The sequence below is a fragment of the Nannospalax galili genome, unplaced genomic scaffold (assembly GCF_000622305.1).
Source record: "Nannospalax galili isolate Female #2095 unplaced genomic scaffold, S.galili_v1.0 scaffold381, whole genome shotgun sequence".
Classification (NCBI taxonomy): domain Eukaryota; kingdom Metazoa; phylum Chordata; class Mammalia; order Rodentia; family Spalacidae; genus Nannospalax; species Nannospalax galili.
Window position 1 is genome coordinate 297,873 of NW_008347312.1, and position 16,518 is coordinate 314,390.

The 16,518-nt window shown below is 50.7% G+C and overlaps 1 protein-coding gene across 3 annotated transcripts in view; it reads right to left on the bottom strand.

The window, feature by feature from the left end:
- The window catches only part of Scnn1b (sodium channel epithelial 1 beta subunit), a 57,578-nt gene continuing 41,060 nt past the window's right edge, over window positions 1-16,518 (bottom strand). For 2 of the 3 annotated variants that reach the window (XM_029568670.1, XM_008843818.2), the window contains exons 3-13: window positions 15,622-15,889; window positions 12,599-12,789; window positions 8,746-8,849; window positions 6,710-6,873; window positions 6,300-6,407; window positions 4,148-4,265; window positions 3,153-3,228; window positions 2,998-3,055; window positions 2,283-2,344; window positions 1,023-1,098; window positions 1-894 (exon numbers count right to left, since the gene is read on the bottom strand). In XM_029568670.1, coding sequence (XP_029424530.1) covers window positions 514-894; window positions 1,023-1,098; window positions 2,283-2,344; window positions 2,998-3,055; window positions 3,153-3,228; window positions 4,148-4,265; window positions 6,300-6,407; window positions 6,710-6,873; window positions 8,746-8,849; window positions 12,599-12,789; window positions 15,622-15,889 — 1,606 coding nt within the window. In that variant the 3' untranslated portion in view covers window positions 1-513. The remainder of the gene's footprint in view (window positions 895-1,022; window positions 1,099-2,282; window positions 2,345-2,997; window positions 3,056-3,152; window positions 3,229-4,147; window positions 4,266-6,299; window positions 6,408-6,709; window positions 6,874-8,745; window positions 8,850-12,598; window positions 12,790-15,621; window positions 15,890-16,518) is intronic. The other variant, XM_029568671.1, reaches the window with a different exon arrangement.

The window sequence follows — 16,518 nt, forward strand, 5'->3', positions numbered from 1 at the left end:
TTTTTTTTTTTTTTTTTTTCTGTAACAAGGCATGTACCACCCCCCCCGCCCGGCAGGCCTCCATACCCAATGTTCCCTCTGTTTTCCAGCACACTGGCCCCCAAGCTTGTTGAGAGGCCAGCCAAGGCCAACCAGGGACAGGTCACTGATTCTGGTGGAACAAAAGCACAGTGTGTCCATTTCTAGGGCAAATGGTGACTGGCTGCTGCCATCAAGAGGGGGGCCTAAGGGGTCTCTGGAAGCTAAGGACATGTGAGGCCAAAAGAATACAGGGCAAAGAGTGGAAGGTATGTGGAGGAACCAGGTGATGGAGTTGCTGTATTCTGGCACCAGCATCTTGGCCTACCCAGCCTTCAGTCTGGGACTGACCAGCTGGCTTTCTGTAGAGGGATATGAGCTCTGGCTTGGACATTTGTGATTCTGGCTCTTTGGACAAGATGTCATAAAATGAGGCACTGGCAATGGTTGTAGCTTTTAAGCTTCAAGTTTGCCATCTGCTGAGTGAGGTGGAGTCTAGATGGCATCACCTTCATTCTCTGACTCCATGGTGTCCAGTGGATGGAGCCGCAGGGAGTCATAGTTGGGGGGTGGCGTGCCTGGAATGGGCAGAGACTGCTGGTCAGGGTAAACCTCGGCATGGGAGCTGTGGTTGGTGGTGTCAGGCTGGAAGCCAAAGTTAGTGTGGGCCTCCACTAGCTCGGCCACAGTAGGTGGTGGGCCAGCATAGGATGTCTGGGCTCGTCTTCTGCGCAGGCCTTTGCAGGAGGACACCAGCTTGATGATGGTGATCCAAATGAAGTCGATGATAATCTCTCCAAACTCAATGAGGCACAACACCGAGCCCCCCATCCAGAAGCCAAACTGACCTCCCAGATTAGACAGCAGCCAGACGATCTGTGGGGAACAGGAAGCTGAGGGCCAGGTGTGGGTGGGGTGCCCACAGATTCTTTCATCTAGCCCAGCTTTAGGGGGCTCCTAGTCCCATCCCTGGGACTTGGGGATCAAAAGTCTCCCACACTCACATTGTTGGCAGGAGATTCCTCAATGGTACGGTAGTTGAATTCTTGAAAGTAGATGTTGAGCTTGACAACGCCCTTCCTACAGGAGGCAGAAAAATGGGCTGGGACCATGGTGCTCTTCAGGGCATGGATGCACACATGCACACACACAGGAAGGGCACTCAAGGACACCCAGCCCTCTTCCAGTCTGAATTTCACTCCTGCTCCTAGGAGTGGGGACATCCAAGTCAGACCTGTAAGTGCTGCCCTTCCCACTTGCTCTGGGTCTTACCACAAAGGGTGTGCCCAGCACCTGTCCTGTGGACCCATTCTTCATTCCCATTTCTGCCATTTTCCTAAGGGACCTTCTGATCTGAGATGGCCCCTCAGGTCACTTCTGGGCCTGTGGTGGCACAGCCACCTATCTTCAAATTGTGGAAGCCTCAAGTAGGGGTGACCAGGACACATGGGGCTGAGAAGGTGACAGAGGAGCAGCTCTGTTACACAAGTCCTTGGAAAGGCTGTGCCATCTCATATCTGCAAGCCATTGCCCAGGGCTCTGTCCTCTGCCTGGACATCTTGGCCTCTTTGATTGCTGGAGCAGCTCCTACTTCTAAGGTGTCACCTGTTAAGACTCCCTTCTCTCAGGCACTCTTAATCTCCTCTTCCCTGTTCCTAAAGGAGTGGGGGCTGATGCAAAACATTCCTTGCTGGGCGCCCTTTTTATATCACTACTAGAGCTTCCTGGTAGTGTAGACCCTGTCTTCCCTGCACTTGGAATGTTTGTGAAGAATAGATGGAAGGTGGGGGAGTGGATGGGTGGATAGGGAAGAATGGGAGGATTGGGGTTGGAGAGATGGCTTTGTGACTAAAGTACTTGCTGTGCAAGCCTGATGGCCTAAGTTCGATATTTAGAACCCATGTAAAGGTGGAAGGATAGAATTGACTCCACAAACACCCTCTGACTTGCATGTGCATGCCATGCATGTGAGCATCCACATATACATCACACACACACACAATTTTAAAAAAGAATGGAGAGATGGGTGATGGAGAGGTGCTGACAGATGGAGGAGCAGACTCCTCTGCTAGGGGGTGGTAGTCCCTGAGCCATCTGCTGCCTTTTCCCCTCTCAACCCCCGGAGCTTCCTCCTCTAGTTTTGTACGTGGATCTGAACAGCAGAAGGTATTTGGGCAGCTGCTCCATGAGTGTTCAGACCCCGCCTGAGCTTTGGTTCCCCCACTTTGTTGCCTTCCCCAACCCTGTCCAGACTCCAGTCTCACCTGCTCAGGGTGATATTGGTGCTCTGGTCCCGCTCCTGAGACAAGACGTGGAAAATCCAGTCCTAGAACCCAAGAAGGCAGCTGAAGGAAAGGGTGTCCGCACATTTTCTCCCAGGCACAGCCCTGCTGCTGCTGTGTGTGTGGGAGGGGAGGGCAGCCCTATACCTTCCTGAAGCTTGAGCCTTGGGGTGGGAGCAGGAGAGACAGGAGAAGCCTGGTTGCTGTCAGAAGCAGGAGTTCGGCTCCCTAGCTGTCTTGTCTCCATATCATCCCTTCCTCCGGCCATATTACTTGCTGTTCCCACTGCCCAGAATCCCCCTGGCACTGATCATGCCAGCTCTGCCTCCAGCCCTGGCTCATATGCACCCACCTCCTTAGACCTTCTCTGACCTATGGTCTAAAGTGCTCCCTCCTTTTCCCCCTTGCTCATTGCTTAAGTCCTTCACAGCCATGACTTTGAAATGATCTTTTCCTCTATATATACTGACTCCCTCCAACTGGGCTGCAAACTCCATAAGGAAAAAACTCTTGCCTGTCCCTGGCATAGTGCCTGGGGAAGTATTGATGGAAGAGGAGGACTAGAGAGGGAAGGAAGGGAGACAGACGGACAAGATAAAGAGGGAGGGGGAGGGAGGGAAAAGACCCCTGCTAAAAATTCAGACCAGTCCTCAATGCAAAGACAGAGGACCAGGAGCTTGGCCTTCCACCATCTCACCTCAGAGGCTTCAGAAGGCCAGTCAGCCATGGAGATGGTCATTTTGTACTGGGTATCACTGGAAGAGAGAAGCCAGCCCTGTTGCTGTCCCGCCATCCCTGTGCCCTCCTCGCCCTACCCCTGGTGGCACCATGCATCCTGCATGCCACACTCACTTGCAGGACTCCTTGCACATGCTGAGGCACGTCTCTCTCTGGACTACACTCATCTGCAGGCTTAGGTAGCAATAGGCTGCTCGGGAGAGAGGAAGGCGGTCAGGAGCCAGGAGGGCTGCTTCTGGGGGTCCTCCTTCCCCCAGAAAGCCTCTACTCTCCTTCCCCCAGACCATTTAAGGGAGACTCAGTCCAAGCCCTGTGTCTCAGAGGTCATCACTCCACAGCCCTCCCCACAGCCATCTTGCCCCAGCCCAGCCTGAGATGGCACCCTTCAGTGTCCTAGACCCAGCTCAGCAGGTCAGAGTGTCCTTTGATTCCCTCCACATCCCTGCCCAGAGGATGGCTTCTGAGGTCACATACAGTAAGATGAATGACCTGAAAAAAATGCCTCTTTTGTGTATTATGTTGATGATAGGACCCATGACTGCTGAGTGCACCCCTGGACTGACTTTGAGCACCCAGGTCCCCTAGGCTCCTCCTCAGTGGGAACCCAGTGGGGATTTGTTCTTTGACTGTAGCTGCCCTTGGAGGCCACCATCACAGAGGCATCTTCTTCACAGTCTCCTCCTAGCCTAGGTCCCCTCATGCTGAGGATGGATGCATAGTCTTGTGTGTGCAGGCAGACACCAGAAGCAATTTATCTGCTTGTGAGCACACACATACTACAGTGATACAGCACTCTGTGTAATTAGACACAAACAGATACACTTTTTCACATGCATCTGAAGACAAGTGCATGCACATCACATACTGCAGCAGCCCCACTCACTGGCTCACATGTGTAGGCATGTATGTGGCACATAGTCTACCCAGAGGGATAATTCACCCCAACACCTATGGGTCTTAAAGCATGTACTTCAAGGAGTGAAGGAAGGAAAAAGAGGCTAGGTTCTTGTGGAAGAAGGCCTGGGAGGGTTGTGGGTTGGGGAGAAGGTCCCCCTGGGATGGAGCTCTTACCCCACCCTGTAGTCACATCCATCCAGCCTCGTACTTACCCCAGTCTGGGAAGTCCTGGTTGTTGCAGTATTTTTCCCCTGGGGGCAGTGGGTACAAGTAGTGACCACAGTTACAGTTACGGATCATGTGGTCTTGGAAGCAGGAATGAAGACAGGCCTGGGGGTATAAAAGAGATCTTAGATGTGGTAGGAGATGGTCTTACTCTGGTACCAGAAGGAAGAAGCCCAGAGAAGTTCTAGCCAGGCCAAGAGAGCCTGGGACCAGAAATGTCCTTCAGGCTAAGAAGCTGTAGCAAGCAGACTGTCATCAAGTCATGGTTGCTCTTGCACATTGACCTCATGGCAGTTCCTTGGGTCTTGCACAGGGACTTGGCCTGGGTCCTAGCAGCCCCACTCTTTCCATCCAGGGCTGGGTCCTGTAGATGGCATGGGTGAGAGTGATCTGCCTCAAGGACGCTAACAGCTCTGCCTGTGAAGTCCAGCACTCTTCTGAACTCTGCAGTACTCAGAAAGGGATGGCAGGCAACCTTCTCGGAGCTGCTTCATGGTAGAGGGGACCCACAAGGAGGGAAGAAGAATGATCTTTAAGGGACTGATGTAGTGAGACTTTTGCAGTGTCCCAACATCCCAGTGTTTAGGTCATTCCAACCTGTTTTCTGTCCACTCACAAACCAAATGTGTCGTGGGGCAAGTGATTAACCTCTGAGCCTCAGTTTACTCACAAAGAAACAGGGTGCAACACCTGCCTCCCAAGGTTGGAGAACTTAGTGCAGCATCAGGGGCTTGGTAAACAATTATTACATCTGTTTCTTCCCTGTCCTGTGTTGTAAGTGCAGACTACTGTTGCCTGCCCCTAACCCATATAGGCTCCTCTTGCCTCTGCTTGCCCCTTCCCTTCTCCCCTGCCCTCTCATCCAGGCAGTACAGCTGCCCTTCTCTTGCAGGGGCCTCTGGAGTCTCCTGGCAAGAGATTGGGCTGACCAGCAGATTTGGAGGCATGGCCAAGAGGAGCCAGCAGGACCCAGAAGAGGTAGCAGGGATTAGGGAAGCTCTGACTTGGGTGCATGTCTTGCACACCTCTAGACCTCGTCCTTTCACCTGGAAAGCAGGTGTTGTCCCAACCCTGTCACTGAGACTGGGACAGCCCAGGCTGCTCCTGGCAGCAAGTGGACAGAACTTCTGACAGGCTTGGGTTTCCTCCTCTGTGTTTCCTGCCTTCCTGTGCTCCTCTGTCCCTCTGGAGGCATAGGAAGTACCCTGAGCTCTCCATGGCAGACAGAAGCCCCCAGACAGAAAGTGGCCAAGCCATCCTGAATGGAAATGGGGTGACTGGACAGGTGGGCAGGTAGATAGAAAGGCCAAACAGAAACAACACTAAACTCAGGACTCCCAGACATGGAGGTAGGCACCCCTGGTTTGCCTGTTTCCTCATCTCAGAAGGCAAGCTAGGCTGGGAGAAAGTCGGTGAGTGGTCAGTTTGGTTCTCTCAAGGATTGGTGTGTCTTCTCAGGGCTGTGGAGGGACAGACTGGCCTCAGAGATCAGGAGGAGAGGAAATTCCCAGACACAGCAAGGGAGGCTGAGGGCAGTAACCCAAGAGAGAAACTGACTAGGTAAATTGATGAGGCATTCAGATGGGGGTCTGTAAAACCCATTTCCTCATTCCTATACAAGGGCTGCTAATAGCATGTACATCCTCCAGGTGCTGCAAGGATTGTATGATGTAACGCATGTAAATTACTTGCAACAGTGCCTGCCTTGCACATGGCCAGCCTGCTGCAATGAATACATTTATAAGTACTGTTGCTGTTGGCATATTGGTAGCCCAGAGGAGAGGCTGAAGGGATCAAATAACGAAATTGGTTCAGGTCCTTCTCAGCACAGCTCACACATGAGAGCTAAATCTCATGTCCCCCCAGCTCCCCGCCCCCCAGGGACATCTTCCCAAGGATGATGAGAGATGGCCAGCACCTGGCCCTGGCTGGAACCCAGAACTTTCGTCTCTGCAGCAGCGCCAGGGTCACCTACATTACAATAGTCCAGCCTGCCGCTGCATGCCTGAAGCAGGAAGATTGTGAATTCCAGGTCAGCCTGGGCTACATAGGGAGACTCTATCTCAAATAAAATCAGGCAGAGTTAGCCCAGCTCTTCCAGAGGGCTCCATGGTCACCAAGCCTGTACTGCCTTCACACCTGGATGGAGTAGGTGGTGGTGTAGTTGCTGTAGAGGTTTTGAATGGCCACATCAGAACCGTTCATGGTACACGGGCTGTAGGGCTTCCCCTTGCGCTGCAGCTTGTCCTGTGGGGAGAGGTGGCTCATGGAGACCCCTGGTAACCCCTAGGAAACCCTCTTTGAAGGTCTCTCCCGTGGAGCCAACCAGACACTGTAAGGGGAATGGGAAGCTGTAAGTCCTGGCAGGCACCAGAGAGGGCACCAGAGGATACTGCTTCCAGAGCATGGCCAAGCATTGGGGTTTGTGGTAGGCAAGGGTGGGATGGGGGCCCTGGATACTACCCTCAGGCCATTCAAGGTCAGTATGAACAGGGATGCGTTTATCCTCAGCCCTCCCCCCTCAGGCTTCCCTGGTGCCCTGGCTGTACCACTAGCACCCCGATGGATGTCTCCGTTCCTGTCATGGCATAGATGCCCTCTTCTCGGATGAAGGGGTATGTCCTCTGGTCATGGAGCATCAGCCTGGCCCCTGCTGTGGATGCCAGGAAGGGGACGTAGTCCTCCTGGCCAATATCCAGGATCAACTTTAAACCTGTAGGGAAGGGTAGTGAGGGCTGCTGAATTCAGCCCTCCTACCCCCAGACAGAAGGGAGACCAACCACCCATGTCTAAGCCTCATTCAGTCAAGAGGTTTTCTGGGGCCCATCAAACTCAGACCCCAGAGTTCCATCATCTTGTCCTGGGCTCTTTTGCCCTATCCACAGTGTCTTCTGCACAGCACACCCTGCCCACCCACACTGCCTAACCTGTTTCATCCCATGAAACACCTGACCCCATTCTTCCTATTAAGTCCTTTGCAGTGACGGAGCTCCTTGCTGGGCCTCTGCAGGCGCTGTTCCCTAGCTCTGGAATGCTGTTCCCACCCCTCCTTTCTTCAGATTTCAGCCCAGTAGCATTTCCTTCAGCAGCTTTCCTGACTGCCAGCTTCCTTTTACCCTCTCCTTGCTCTGGAACTTTCCTAGTACTTGCCTCACTTGGGTGATTCTTACTGTCTTCCCCATTTAACTGCTGGGTTAAAAGGCCTGACCTGACTTTCCACTCCCAGCCCTGAGCTGGTGTGAGGGGATGAAGACTGTCTCTGCCTGGGACAATCAGAGCTACCACTTTTCACTTGCTACATACGTGCTGATTTCTGGGAGAGGTGCTTTTTTAAGACAGGGTCTGGCTATGCAGTCTAGGCTCGTCCCAAACTCGTGATCTTCCAGTCTCAGCCTCCTGAGTGCTGAGGTCACAGGCCTGTACCATCAGGCCTGACTGTGAAGGTACTTTATTACAAAAGATTTCATTGGATGCTCACAAGAGCTCCTTTGATAGGTACTGTTATCTTCATTTTACAGGTGAGGAAACTGAGGCACAAGAGGTGAAGGGATGTCTCTAAGGGCGCTCTGGGAGGAAGTGGAGTTGCTGGAGTTCTAACCAGGCCCACTGACTCCTTGTTGTAGTCACGTGCCTTTCAAGTGAGTGGCCCAGTAGCTCTGTGACAGCGTTTTCACTCATGAGGGCTAGGTGAAGGTGGCCATCTCATCACCTTGGTCAGCAGTCCTGATGGTCAAGGAAGGCCAGCTGCCTTTTGATGACTACCTTTTCAGTCTATGTGCCTTTCTGTGTCTCTGTCTCTCTGCCTCTCCAATGTCTCAGACTGTAGCCGAGGCTGGTCTCGAACTTGTGATAGTCCCATTTTAGCTTCCCAAGTGTTAGGATTACAAGTATGTATCACCACACCCAGATTTTGCCAGCTGTTCTCTAGAGGACAAGCCAGTGGGATGAGCATCTATCATCAGCCATGTTCCACTGCCTCTGCTCTTCACTCCTCTCTGCCTGCCTCTGATGCAGCCGCTACAGCAGAGAGGCTAACAGCAAGTGCCTGTAGCCACTGGTGGCCTTGGACAAGGTGTGTAAGAACAGCTGAGTGTCCAGCACACCAGTGGCATGGTGAAGTGGCTTCCTCACATAAGGTTGTTATGACTTAAGAGCTGTGCATGTTATTCTGTGTCATGCAGTGCTACCATGTACTGAGCTCTGAAAGGAGAAACTGAGGCCTTGAGGCTGACATCTCAGCCATGGGTCACCCCTCAAGCTAATGGTGGAGCTGGGTGTTGATCCCAGCATGCGCCTGAGCCCATCACAAGGCTGCACTGCTTTTGAACCCTCACCGTGCTCACCAGCTTTAAAAGGGGAACACCAGTCCCAACCCCGGGGATCTTGGCACTGGGAAGACAGTAACTGAGAAGACACCTGCTGGGCCTCTTGGTTCACAGTTGAGGCTCAGTTGGCAGTGGCCTTGGCTTCTCTGTGCTGGCCTCCAGTTATCCCTCAGTCTCACACCTGACACCAGAGTCTTTCAGCCCCATGTGTTGGGGTTTAGAGTCTCATGAATCTAGTTCCTTGATGAACCCAAACTCACCGAATTCAGCCCCAGGGTTGGCCGAAGGAAGTGCCTTCTCTGTCATGCCCCAGTTGAAAATGTAGCAGTTGCCATAATCAGGGTAGAAGATGGGCGTGAAGTTCCTAAAAGAAACAGTGTAGGCTGGAGGGCAGGGCGCTTCCCCCATGGCCTGCTGTCCTGGTCTGTGGAACAGGGGAGTCAGCAGGTTGCTGCCTGTCCATCATACCCTCTCAGAGAGGCACCAGGAGGGAGAGGTGAGCCATAGGTCTTTATTTCTGGTCCATCCCTCCCGTGGAAGCCAGAGGAGATGAGGGAGAAAAGGAGTCTCAGGGGCTGGGCTGCTTTAGCCTTTATGAATTATGAAAAAACTTTCAGATGCTTGCCTTAGTCCCATGCAGAGAAAGCTGCATCCATAGTCTAACCCCTTTGCTTTTAGACTTTCAAGATAGGGTCTCACTGTACAACCCAGGTTGGCCTGAAACTTGAGCTTTTCCTGCCTCTGCCTCTCTCTGCTAGGGTTATAGGTGTGCACCACTGTATGTGGCTTTATGAGGGTTTTCATGTATATTTCTAAAAGTATGAGCTCTCCGAAATAGTATTATTACCACATTCAACATAATTAGCAAAATCCCTTAATGATGCTTATTAAATATTCAGTTCCAATTGCCATTTGTCTCAAAAAATACCAGTAGTTTTTACAGTTTATGTCAAGACCCAAATGATTTAAATGGGTTGTTTAATAGTTTAGTCCCTATGATTGTTGAGTGGTAAGGTGGCTTAGCAGGTAAAAAAAAAGTTGCCACACAACCCCAATGGCCTGAGTTCAATTCCTGGGACCCACATTGGAAGGAGAAAGTCAAGTCCCAAAAGTTGTTCTCTGACTTTCACATGCACACTACAGCACACTTGCATCTCCCTCCATACAATAATTTTAAAAATTGAAAAATGTTTCTGGTTTGATAAAGGTAATGATTAAAGAGGAGGAAGTCTTGTCTCAAAAATGAGAGCATGTAGGATGGAAACTCAGCTGTTAGCAAGAACCGGGTCAGGAGAGCATGCTAAAAGATACCACGGAAAGTGGGGAACTTAATAACCCAGATCTTTCAATAAATGAATTGTGTGAGAGAAAAGGAAGTCACCTATAGATGAACAGAAACTAAATCCACAAGTGTGAGAAGGGCAAACATTGTGTGCTCTTACGTGTGCAAAAATTTCATGCTTTAATCCTAGCAGTTGGAAGGCAGAGACAGGTAGATCTCTGTGAGATTGAGGCCAGCTTGGTCAACATAGCTAGTTCTAAGGCCAGCCAGGGCTACACAGTGAGACCCTGTCTCAAAAACCAAACCAAACCAAAACAATCACAAGCTGGGTATGGTGGCGCATTCCTGAAATTCCAGTACTTGGGTGGCTAAAGGAAGAGATTTCTATGAGATCCCGAGGTGCTTGGCATACAGAAAGATGATTCAGTGGGTAAAGACATGTGCCACCAAGACTGACAGCCTGAGTTCAATCCCCTGAACACATATGGTGGAAGGAGAGAACTGACTCCTGTAAATTGTCCTCTGACCTCTCCATGCACGATCCTCACCCCCAGAGGTAACCCATATCTGGCACTAGCCTTTTTATTTGGTAGCCTATGACGTCTGGGGCAAGATATCCACACTGGTGCAATAGTGGCATGAATTTTGTGGGAGTAACCAACTACTTTCTGATTGGATTTAAGGCCTGTTTCACAAGACGGAACTCATGCCTGGCACCATTAACTGGGCCAAGAATCCGAGCCTAGGTATGTCAGAGGCCCTAGGGGAGAACCTACTCCTATTAGTCTGCTAAGTGGACATAGTATTAAACTGGCTCCTAAAGACATTGTTATACCCATAAAGGAATGCATCTCAAGCCTCATCAGAGAAATTTCTTTTTACAGTAATTAGTGATTAACACAGAGACCCATAACTGGTCAATGTGTAAAAAATTAGAGATTTCAGAATTCTTAACCCTAAATGAGACTTGGAAGAGGAAGCAGAAAGATTATAAAAGCCAGAGGCAGTGGATGACTACAGTAAAACAGTATTTTCTGGGCTACAGCAGGTGAGCACATACGAACTTGCAGCAGCTGTGACAACATGCACAAGACCCATGCAAGTCAGACAAAATCCCAGCATGGAGCGGGGAGGTGGTCAGGAAGTCCACCCCTAGCTGAGGAACTACAGACAGTGACTGTGTGGGGAGGAAGAATCTGGTTCCTTCAGGGATGCAGCCTCTGAGAGACTACCCATGCTCCAGAAGATGGCCCTACAGCCAAGCACACTAAGTGGACTTCTGGGCTTAAGAAAGGAAGAAAAGAACATATGCATTTGGGAAGGAATAGTGGTGGTTGGGGATGGGGGAGGAATTGATCAAAACCATGTCTGGTGAGAGATTGATTGGTGGCAGTTCAGCCAGGAGGGGAGGTGAACTGCCCCTCACAATTCCACCTCTTTATTCCCTTTCATGTATCAGACTGGGAAATCACCCCTATTTAGCTGCTTGTTTACCACTGCTCCTGCTGTGGACCCTAGGCCCAAGGAGGGCAATGACTTTGAAGCTGCAGATTGACAGCCCAGAGGTCAAGAACACAGGCCCAGAGCTAGTCTGCCTGAATTGATTTCTGGCTCTGTCCTTCACTAGCCGATGAGCTCCAAAGTATCCCTTACCTCTCCCCAGCTGTTAGTTCATCCCCAGGACAACAGCATTTTTCAGGACCCAGCTGAGAGCAGGATGCCTAGCATGCTGTGACGAACAAAACATCTGGGCTGTTACTGTTCACCTCTATTTCCAGGGCCTGGCATACAATGCAGCAATGCACAGACATTCAGTAAATATTTGTTGAGTAAACTATAATATGTGGTAAAGCCATCAACAGAGATAAGCCAGGTGTGAGGGTGACACCTAATTCCCCAGGGGGTTGGGAGTGGGTCTGGAAGGTGTCTTGGTCAAGGTGGGGCCTAAGCAGAGACTTGAAAGGTGAAGAAGAGGTGGTGAGGTCTAGTGGGTGGGGAGGGAAAGGTAACCTCTGGAGCGGCATAACATTGACAAAGGCCCAGAGGGGAACAAGAGCTTTCAGTGGGTACCACAGAGTCTCTCTGTGTCTATATCTCTGTGTTTCTGTTTCTACCTATACACATATATATGTATATGTGCTGGGAGACACAGGGAGAGAGCAGAGTGAACAGGCTACAGCCAGTCCCTGCTCTGGAGAGACCTCACCCTAGGCTGTGAGAACAGTGTTCCCAAGTGACTGTCTTGGGCAGATGCAGGCTATCTGGGAGGGGAGGCTACTGGGGTGTGGCCAGTCCTCTCCCAAAGGCCACACTCTGGGTCATCATCTGTGTCAACTGTTCACTTGTTGGTAATGCCTGTTACACAATGAAACTGTGCCAGCTCTGGCAGGCTTTGGAACCAGAGTGAGGGTCTGCTCTAGAAACCTCCCCTGGACAGACAGAGGCCAGCAAGTCTTCAGAAATGACTGGGAGTAGCCCGGAGTAATTGTGCTCACTTGTGATCCCAATACTGTGAGACTGAGGCAGGAGAATCAGCTTGAGCTTAGGAGTTCCACACCAGGCTGAACAATATAGCAAGACCCTATCTCTAGAAATATGGGAAGCGGTGGAAGGCTAGGGAGATGGCCTCCTTACCTGCCTTCCTTGCAGAATTCTCCCAAAGTGATGCCCTCCATGCATCATGAACCTGTCTCAAGCTGTGTCCTCAGTGAATTGTCCCAAGACACCAAGGCACAGACTAGCCTGTGTGCTAGCTGAGTGGGATTTGAGCCCTGGAAGGCTGCTAACTCAAAGGCTCCACTGTCAGATCAGGGGACAGGGGTGACTCTCACCGATGGCTACAGGGCTCCGTCCCAAACAGGCAGGCCAGGATCATGCTTTCAGGGGCATAGCCCATTTCCACCAGGTCGTGGCGCTGCACTTGTGAGAAGATGTTGGTGGCCTGCAGGATGTACCACTCGGTCACAGCCTGGGTGGCACTGGTAAAGTTTCGAAAGGTGCACACAGTTCCATTGATGCTGCACTGTGGAAAGCAAGAGAGGTTTCCAAAAGCATCAGGGCTGCTGTCAGGGCCACTGCTCTGTGGAACCCAGAAAAGCAAGAGCAGCACTGTGTCAGCTGCCTTGTGGCTGTGCTGTAGCAGTGGGAAATGAGTTCCCATTCAAGTTCATGAATACACAGCTGGAGACTGGTTATATACAGCACCCACTGGTGTTGTTAGGTATGAACACACACACACACACACACACACACACACGGCCACCTATACAGATGCATGCTTTCTCTGACATCCACAGCCACATGATGTATTTATCATAGCTGCATGCACACATACACACACACGGACACCTGTACAGATGCATGCTTTCTCTGACATCCACAGCCACATGATGTATTTATCATAGCTGCATGTGCACATACCCACACCAACCCACAACCCCACCTATCAGAATGTAGACTGAATCTGGTGTCCCTCATAGACTGTTTTCTGAGACAGGGTCTTGTGTAGCTCCGGCTGGCCTAGAATTCACTAGGTAGCCAGAGATGACCTTGAACTTCTAATCCTCCTGCCTCTACCTTCCCAGTGCTGGGATTATAGGCAGGTACCACCAACACCTGGGGATGGAATCCAGGGCTTCATGCAGGCCAGCATGCAGTCTACCAATGAACACATTCCTAGCCCGGACTCATGTTCTGAATGCTTGTTCTCCAATTGGTAGTACCATGTGGGAGGCTGTGGCAGTCAGAGGAAGCAAGTCACTGGGGGCAGGTCCTTGGGGTTGTGTTTTCCCAATCACTTCCAATCTCCTTGCTTCTTGGCCCACATAATGTAATTGAGCTGCTCGGCCATACCTTCCCCACCATGATTGTCAGGCTCTGACACTGTGGGCCACAATGAAAATTTTCCTCCTTGAAGTAAATGTAATAAATATAACTTCAAGGGTATGTACATACATGCACACCTGTGTGAGTGCAATAGACACACATTTGTGTGAGTTCCCATGGAAACTTGCATGTGCACACGTACACATGCTTGCTCTGGGGCCCTCTGACTCCCAAACTTTCTGATGTGGAGGCTGTGTGGACCACACAGAGAATTGACTCAGGAAGTTGCTAGCCTCCCCTGCTCTGGGAAGGACAGATCTGTCAGCCAGAGCCTGCTGAATCACAAAGCCACCCCACAGCAAAGCACAAGGTGACGGAGTCAGCCCTGGAGCTGTGACCTGGGTCACTGGTCCTCACAGCAGTCCGGCCTTCTCTATCCAGGACACAACAATCTCCATTCACAGACAGCTCTCTAAGCATGGCCAGCCTGGGCACCATCCTCAGTCCTATTCCTGGAGACCTCCTTGTCACCCTTCAAGGAAGCTATCACATTATTGAACCCTTGCTTTGTCCAGAGCCTTCTGTGTCTGATCCCTTACCATGCTGACAGCAAGCTATGAGGAGGGCATTGGCATTTTCTTAGCCATGAGGAAGATGCTCAGACTATGAAGAAGGGCTTTCCCCCAACCCTGCTAGATAAAAGCAGGCATATATACATACAATACATATATTACACATATACAAACATCCATAGACACACCCAGAATGTTTGTGCGAACAGACATGTAGCCGCATGCACATACACACACAGACACACAAGCACACATACATACACAGGGCTCATCTTGAGAGCCAGTGTAGCCAGCAGGGCTGGGCTGGCTTTTTGAATGGGGAGCCTGTGACCACACCCTAAAATGTGTGGTGAGCTCCTGGGCTCCATCCCATTTGTTAGTCTGAATGGAGGTAGAGGGGTTTAGAAGCTGTGACCACGTGCTTGAGCAAGGCAGATACTTGCCCCTCCGAAGACTGCACCCCATCCTAGTCCCCATTAGAGGCTAACCCTTACAGTCACCAGGGAAGCTACTAACAATGCAAGTTCCCAGGCCCGGGCCCAGAACTGCCTGCTCAGGCCCTCTAGGGATGAAAAATCTGGATTGTAACAGAGCTCCGGAACACCAGACACCTGATGAGGCCTTCTTTCCACTTGAGGGAGGGAGAGTGCTCTAAGATCTGGCAGCACCTCAGCCTGGGTGAGGGCACTGGTTTCTTGGTCTCTGTCTCCTCCCTGCTAATGTCCTTGTGAGACTGACATCACCTCTGGCTGCAGAGCACATGATCCAGGACTGGTCAATCATAGAAGGCTGTCGCATAGTCCACAGTGATTGGTCTAAGAGCGATATGTGACCTGGAGAGTTAGCACTAGGTCTTTGCTGCCTCTACTGAGAAAGAACTGTAGGGAGAGATTGCTAAGTGGCTGAGATGTCAGCCAGGAGAGAACAAGTTTTGAACCATGAGGGAGGGAGATTAGTCCTCAGGAGAGCATGTGGGTACTGGAGCCACCTGTTCCTGAACCCAGTCGATCTGTGGACAGTTCAGTTATGGGTGTCAATGACCCCTTGCTTTGCACAAATTAGTTTGAGCTGGGTTCACTTATATCCAAGAGTCTTGACTAACACAGCAGCTTAAAAAATGCTTTACAGGTCTTGGGGAATACCTCAGCCACACAAGCATGAGGACCTGAGTTTGATTTCCAGAACTCACATAAAGAAGCTGGGTGAAGTGGTGTTTGCTTGAAATCCAAGTGCTGGGAAGGTGAGACAGGCAGATCCCTGGGGCTCGCTGGTCAGCTAGCCTAGCCTAATTAGGTAAGCCCCAGGCCAGTGAGAGACCCTGTCCAGCACCACCCCTCCAAAAGTTATGGAGACACAAAATAGCACTGGGTTTTTTCAGCAAGTCCCATGTTATTAAAGACTCCCAACAGCCTCTCTGGATGGCCATGGCTTGGTGTGTGTGTGTTCGAGACACTTACTAGCCTCATGGCCACCTTGCACCCCTGAGTGTTGCAGGTGCTTCCTGGGTCTGGGCTGCTGCCATTGTGGTTGTTCCCAAACAAGTCGAGAACCACAGGGTGGTCAGGGTTCCGCTCATCAATAAGAACCAGGGGTGTGTGATTCCAGATGGCGAGGTTCAGGGTCCTGGTAGTGTTGGTGTGGCTGAGTTCTGGAGCCAGAATCTTTTCCAGAACGGCTTCCATCAACTCATCTAGGTCCTTTAGTAAATGCTTGACCTTGGAATACCTGCATGGGGAGAGGTCTGGTTAGTTGGGAAAGAGACCACTGTAGGCAGGGTATGCACACCTGCAACCCCAGTTACTCAGGAGGCAGGAGGAGCTGAAGTTCAAGCCCAGCCTGGACAAGTTAGAGAAATTCTGCCTCAGTTTTTTAAAGGGCTAGAGATGTAGCTTAATGATGGTTTGCCTAGCATGTATGAGGCCCTGGGTTCCTCCTAAATACCATCTCTTCTCTCCATCGCCCCCCTCCCTCCATGCTGCAGTCTATTCTCTGTGTCTTCACTTTCCAGCCATCCATTCATTCATTCACCAAGTACTTATTTAGCATCTGCCTATGTGCTAGGCACTGGTAGCAAAAAAGAAAGCTATGAAATTTTGACTGCAATGGGGCAGAATTCTAGTTGCTCTTGGTTACTGGTCACTTCTCATGAGCCAGATAGGCTTCTGCTTTTCTTTATTCTGCTACAGTTACATCATCATCCCTGCTCACAGACAGGGAAACTGTATTTCCACACCTGGAACAGTGTCTGGTACATGGTAGGTGCTTAATGCAAACACAGATGCAATATAAAGACACTGACATTGTTGAAAACAGGAACTAGTATGTATATATATATATACACTATATATATTTTT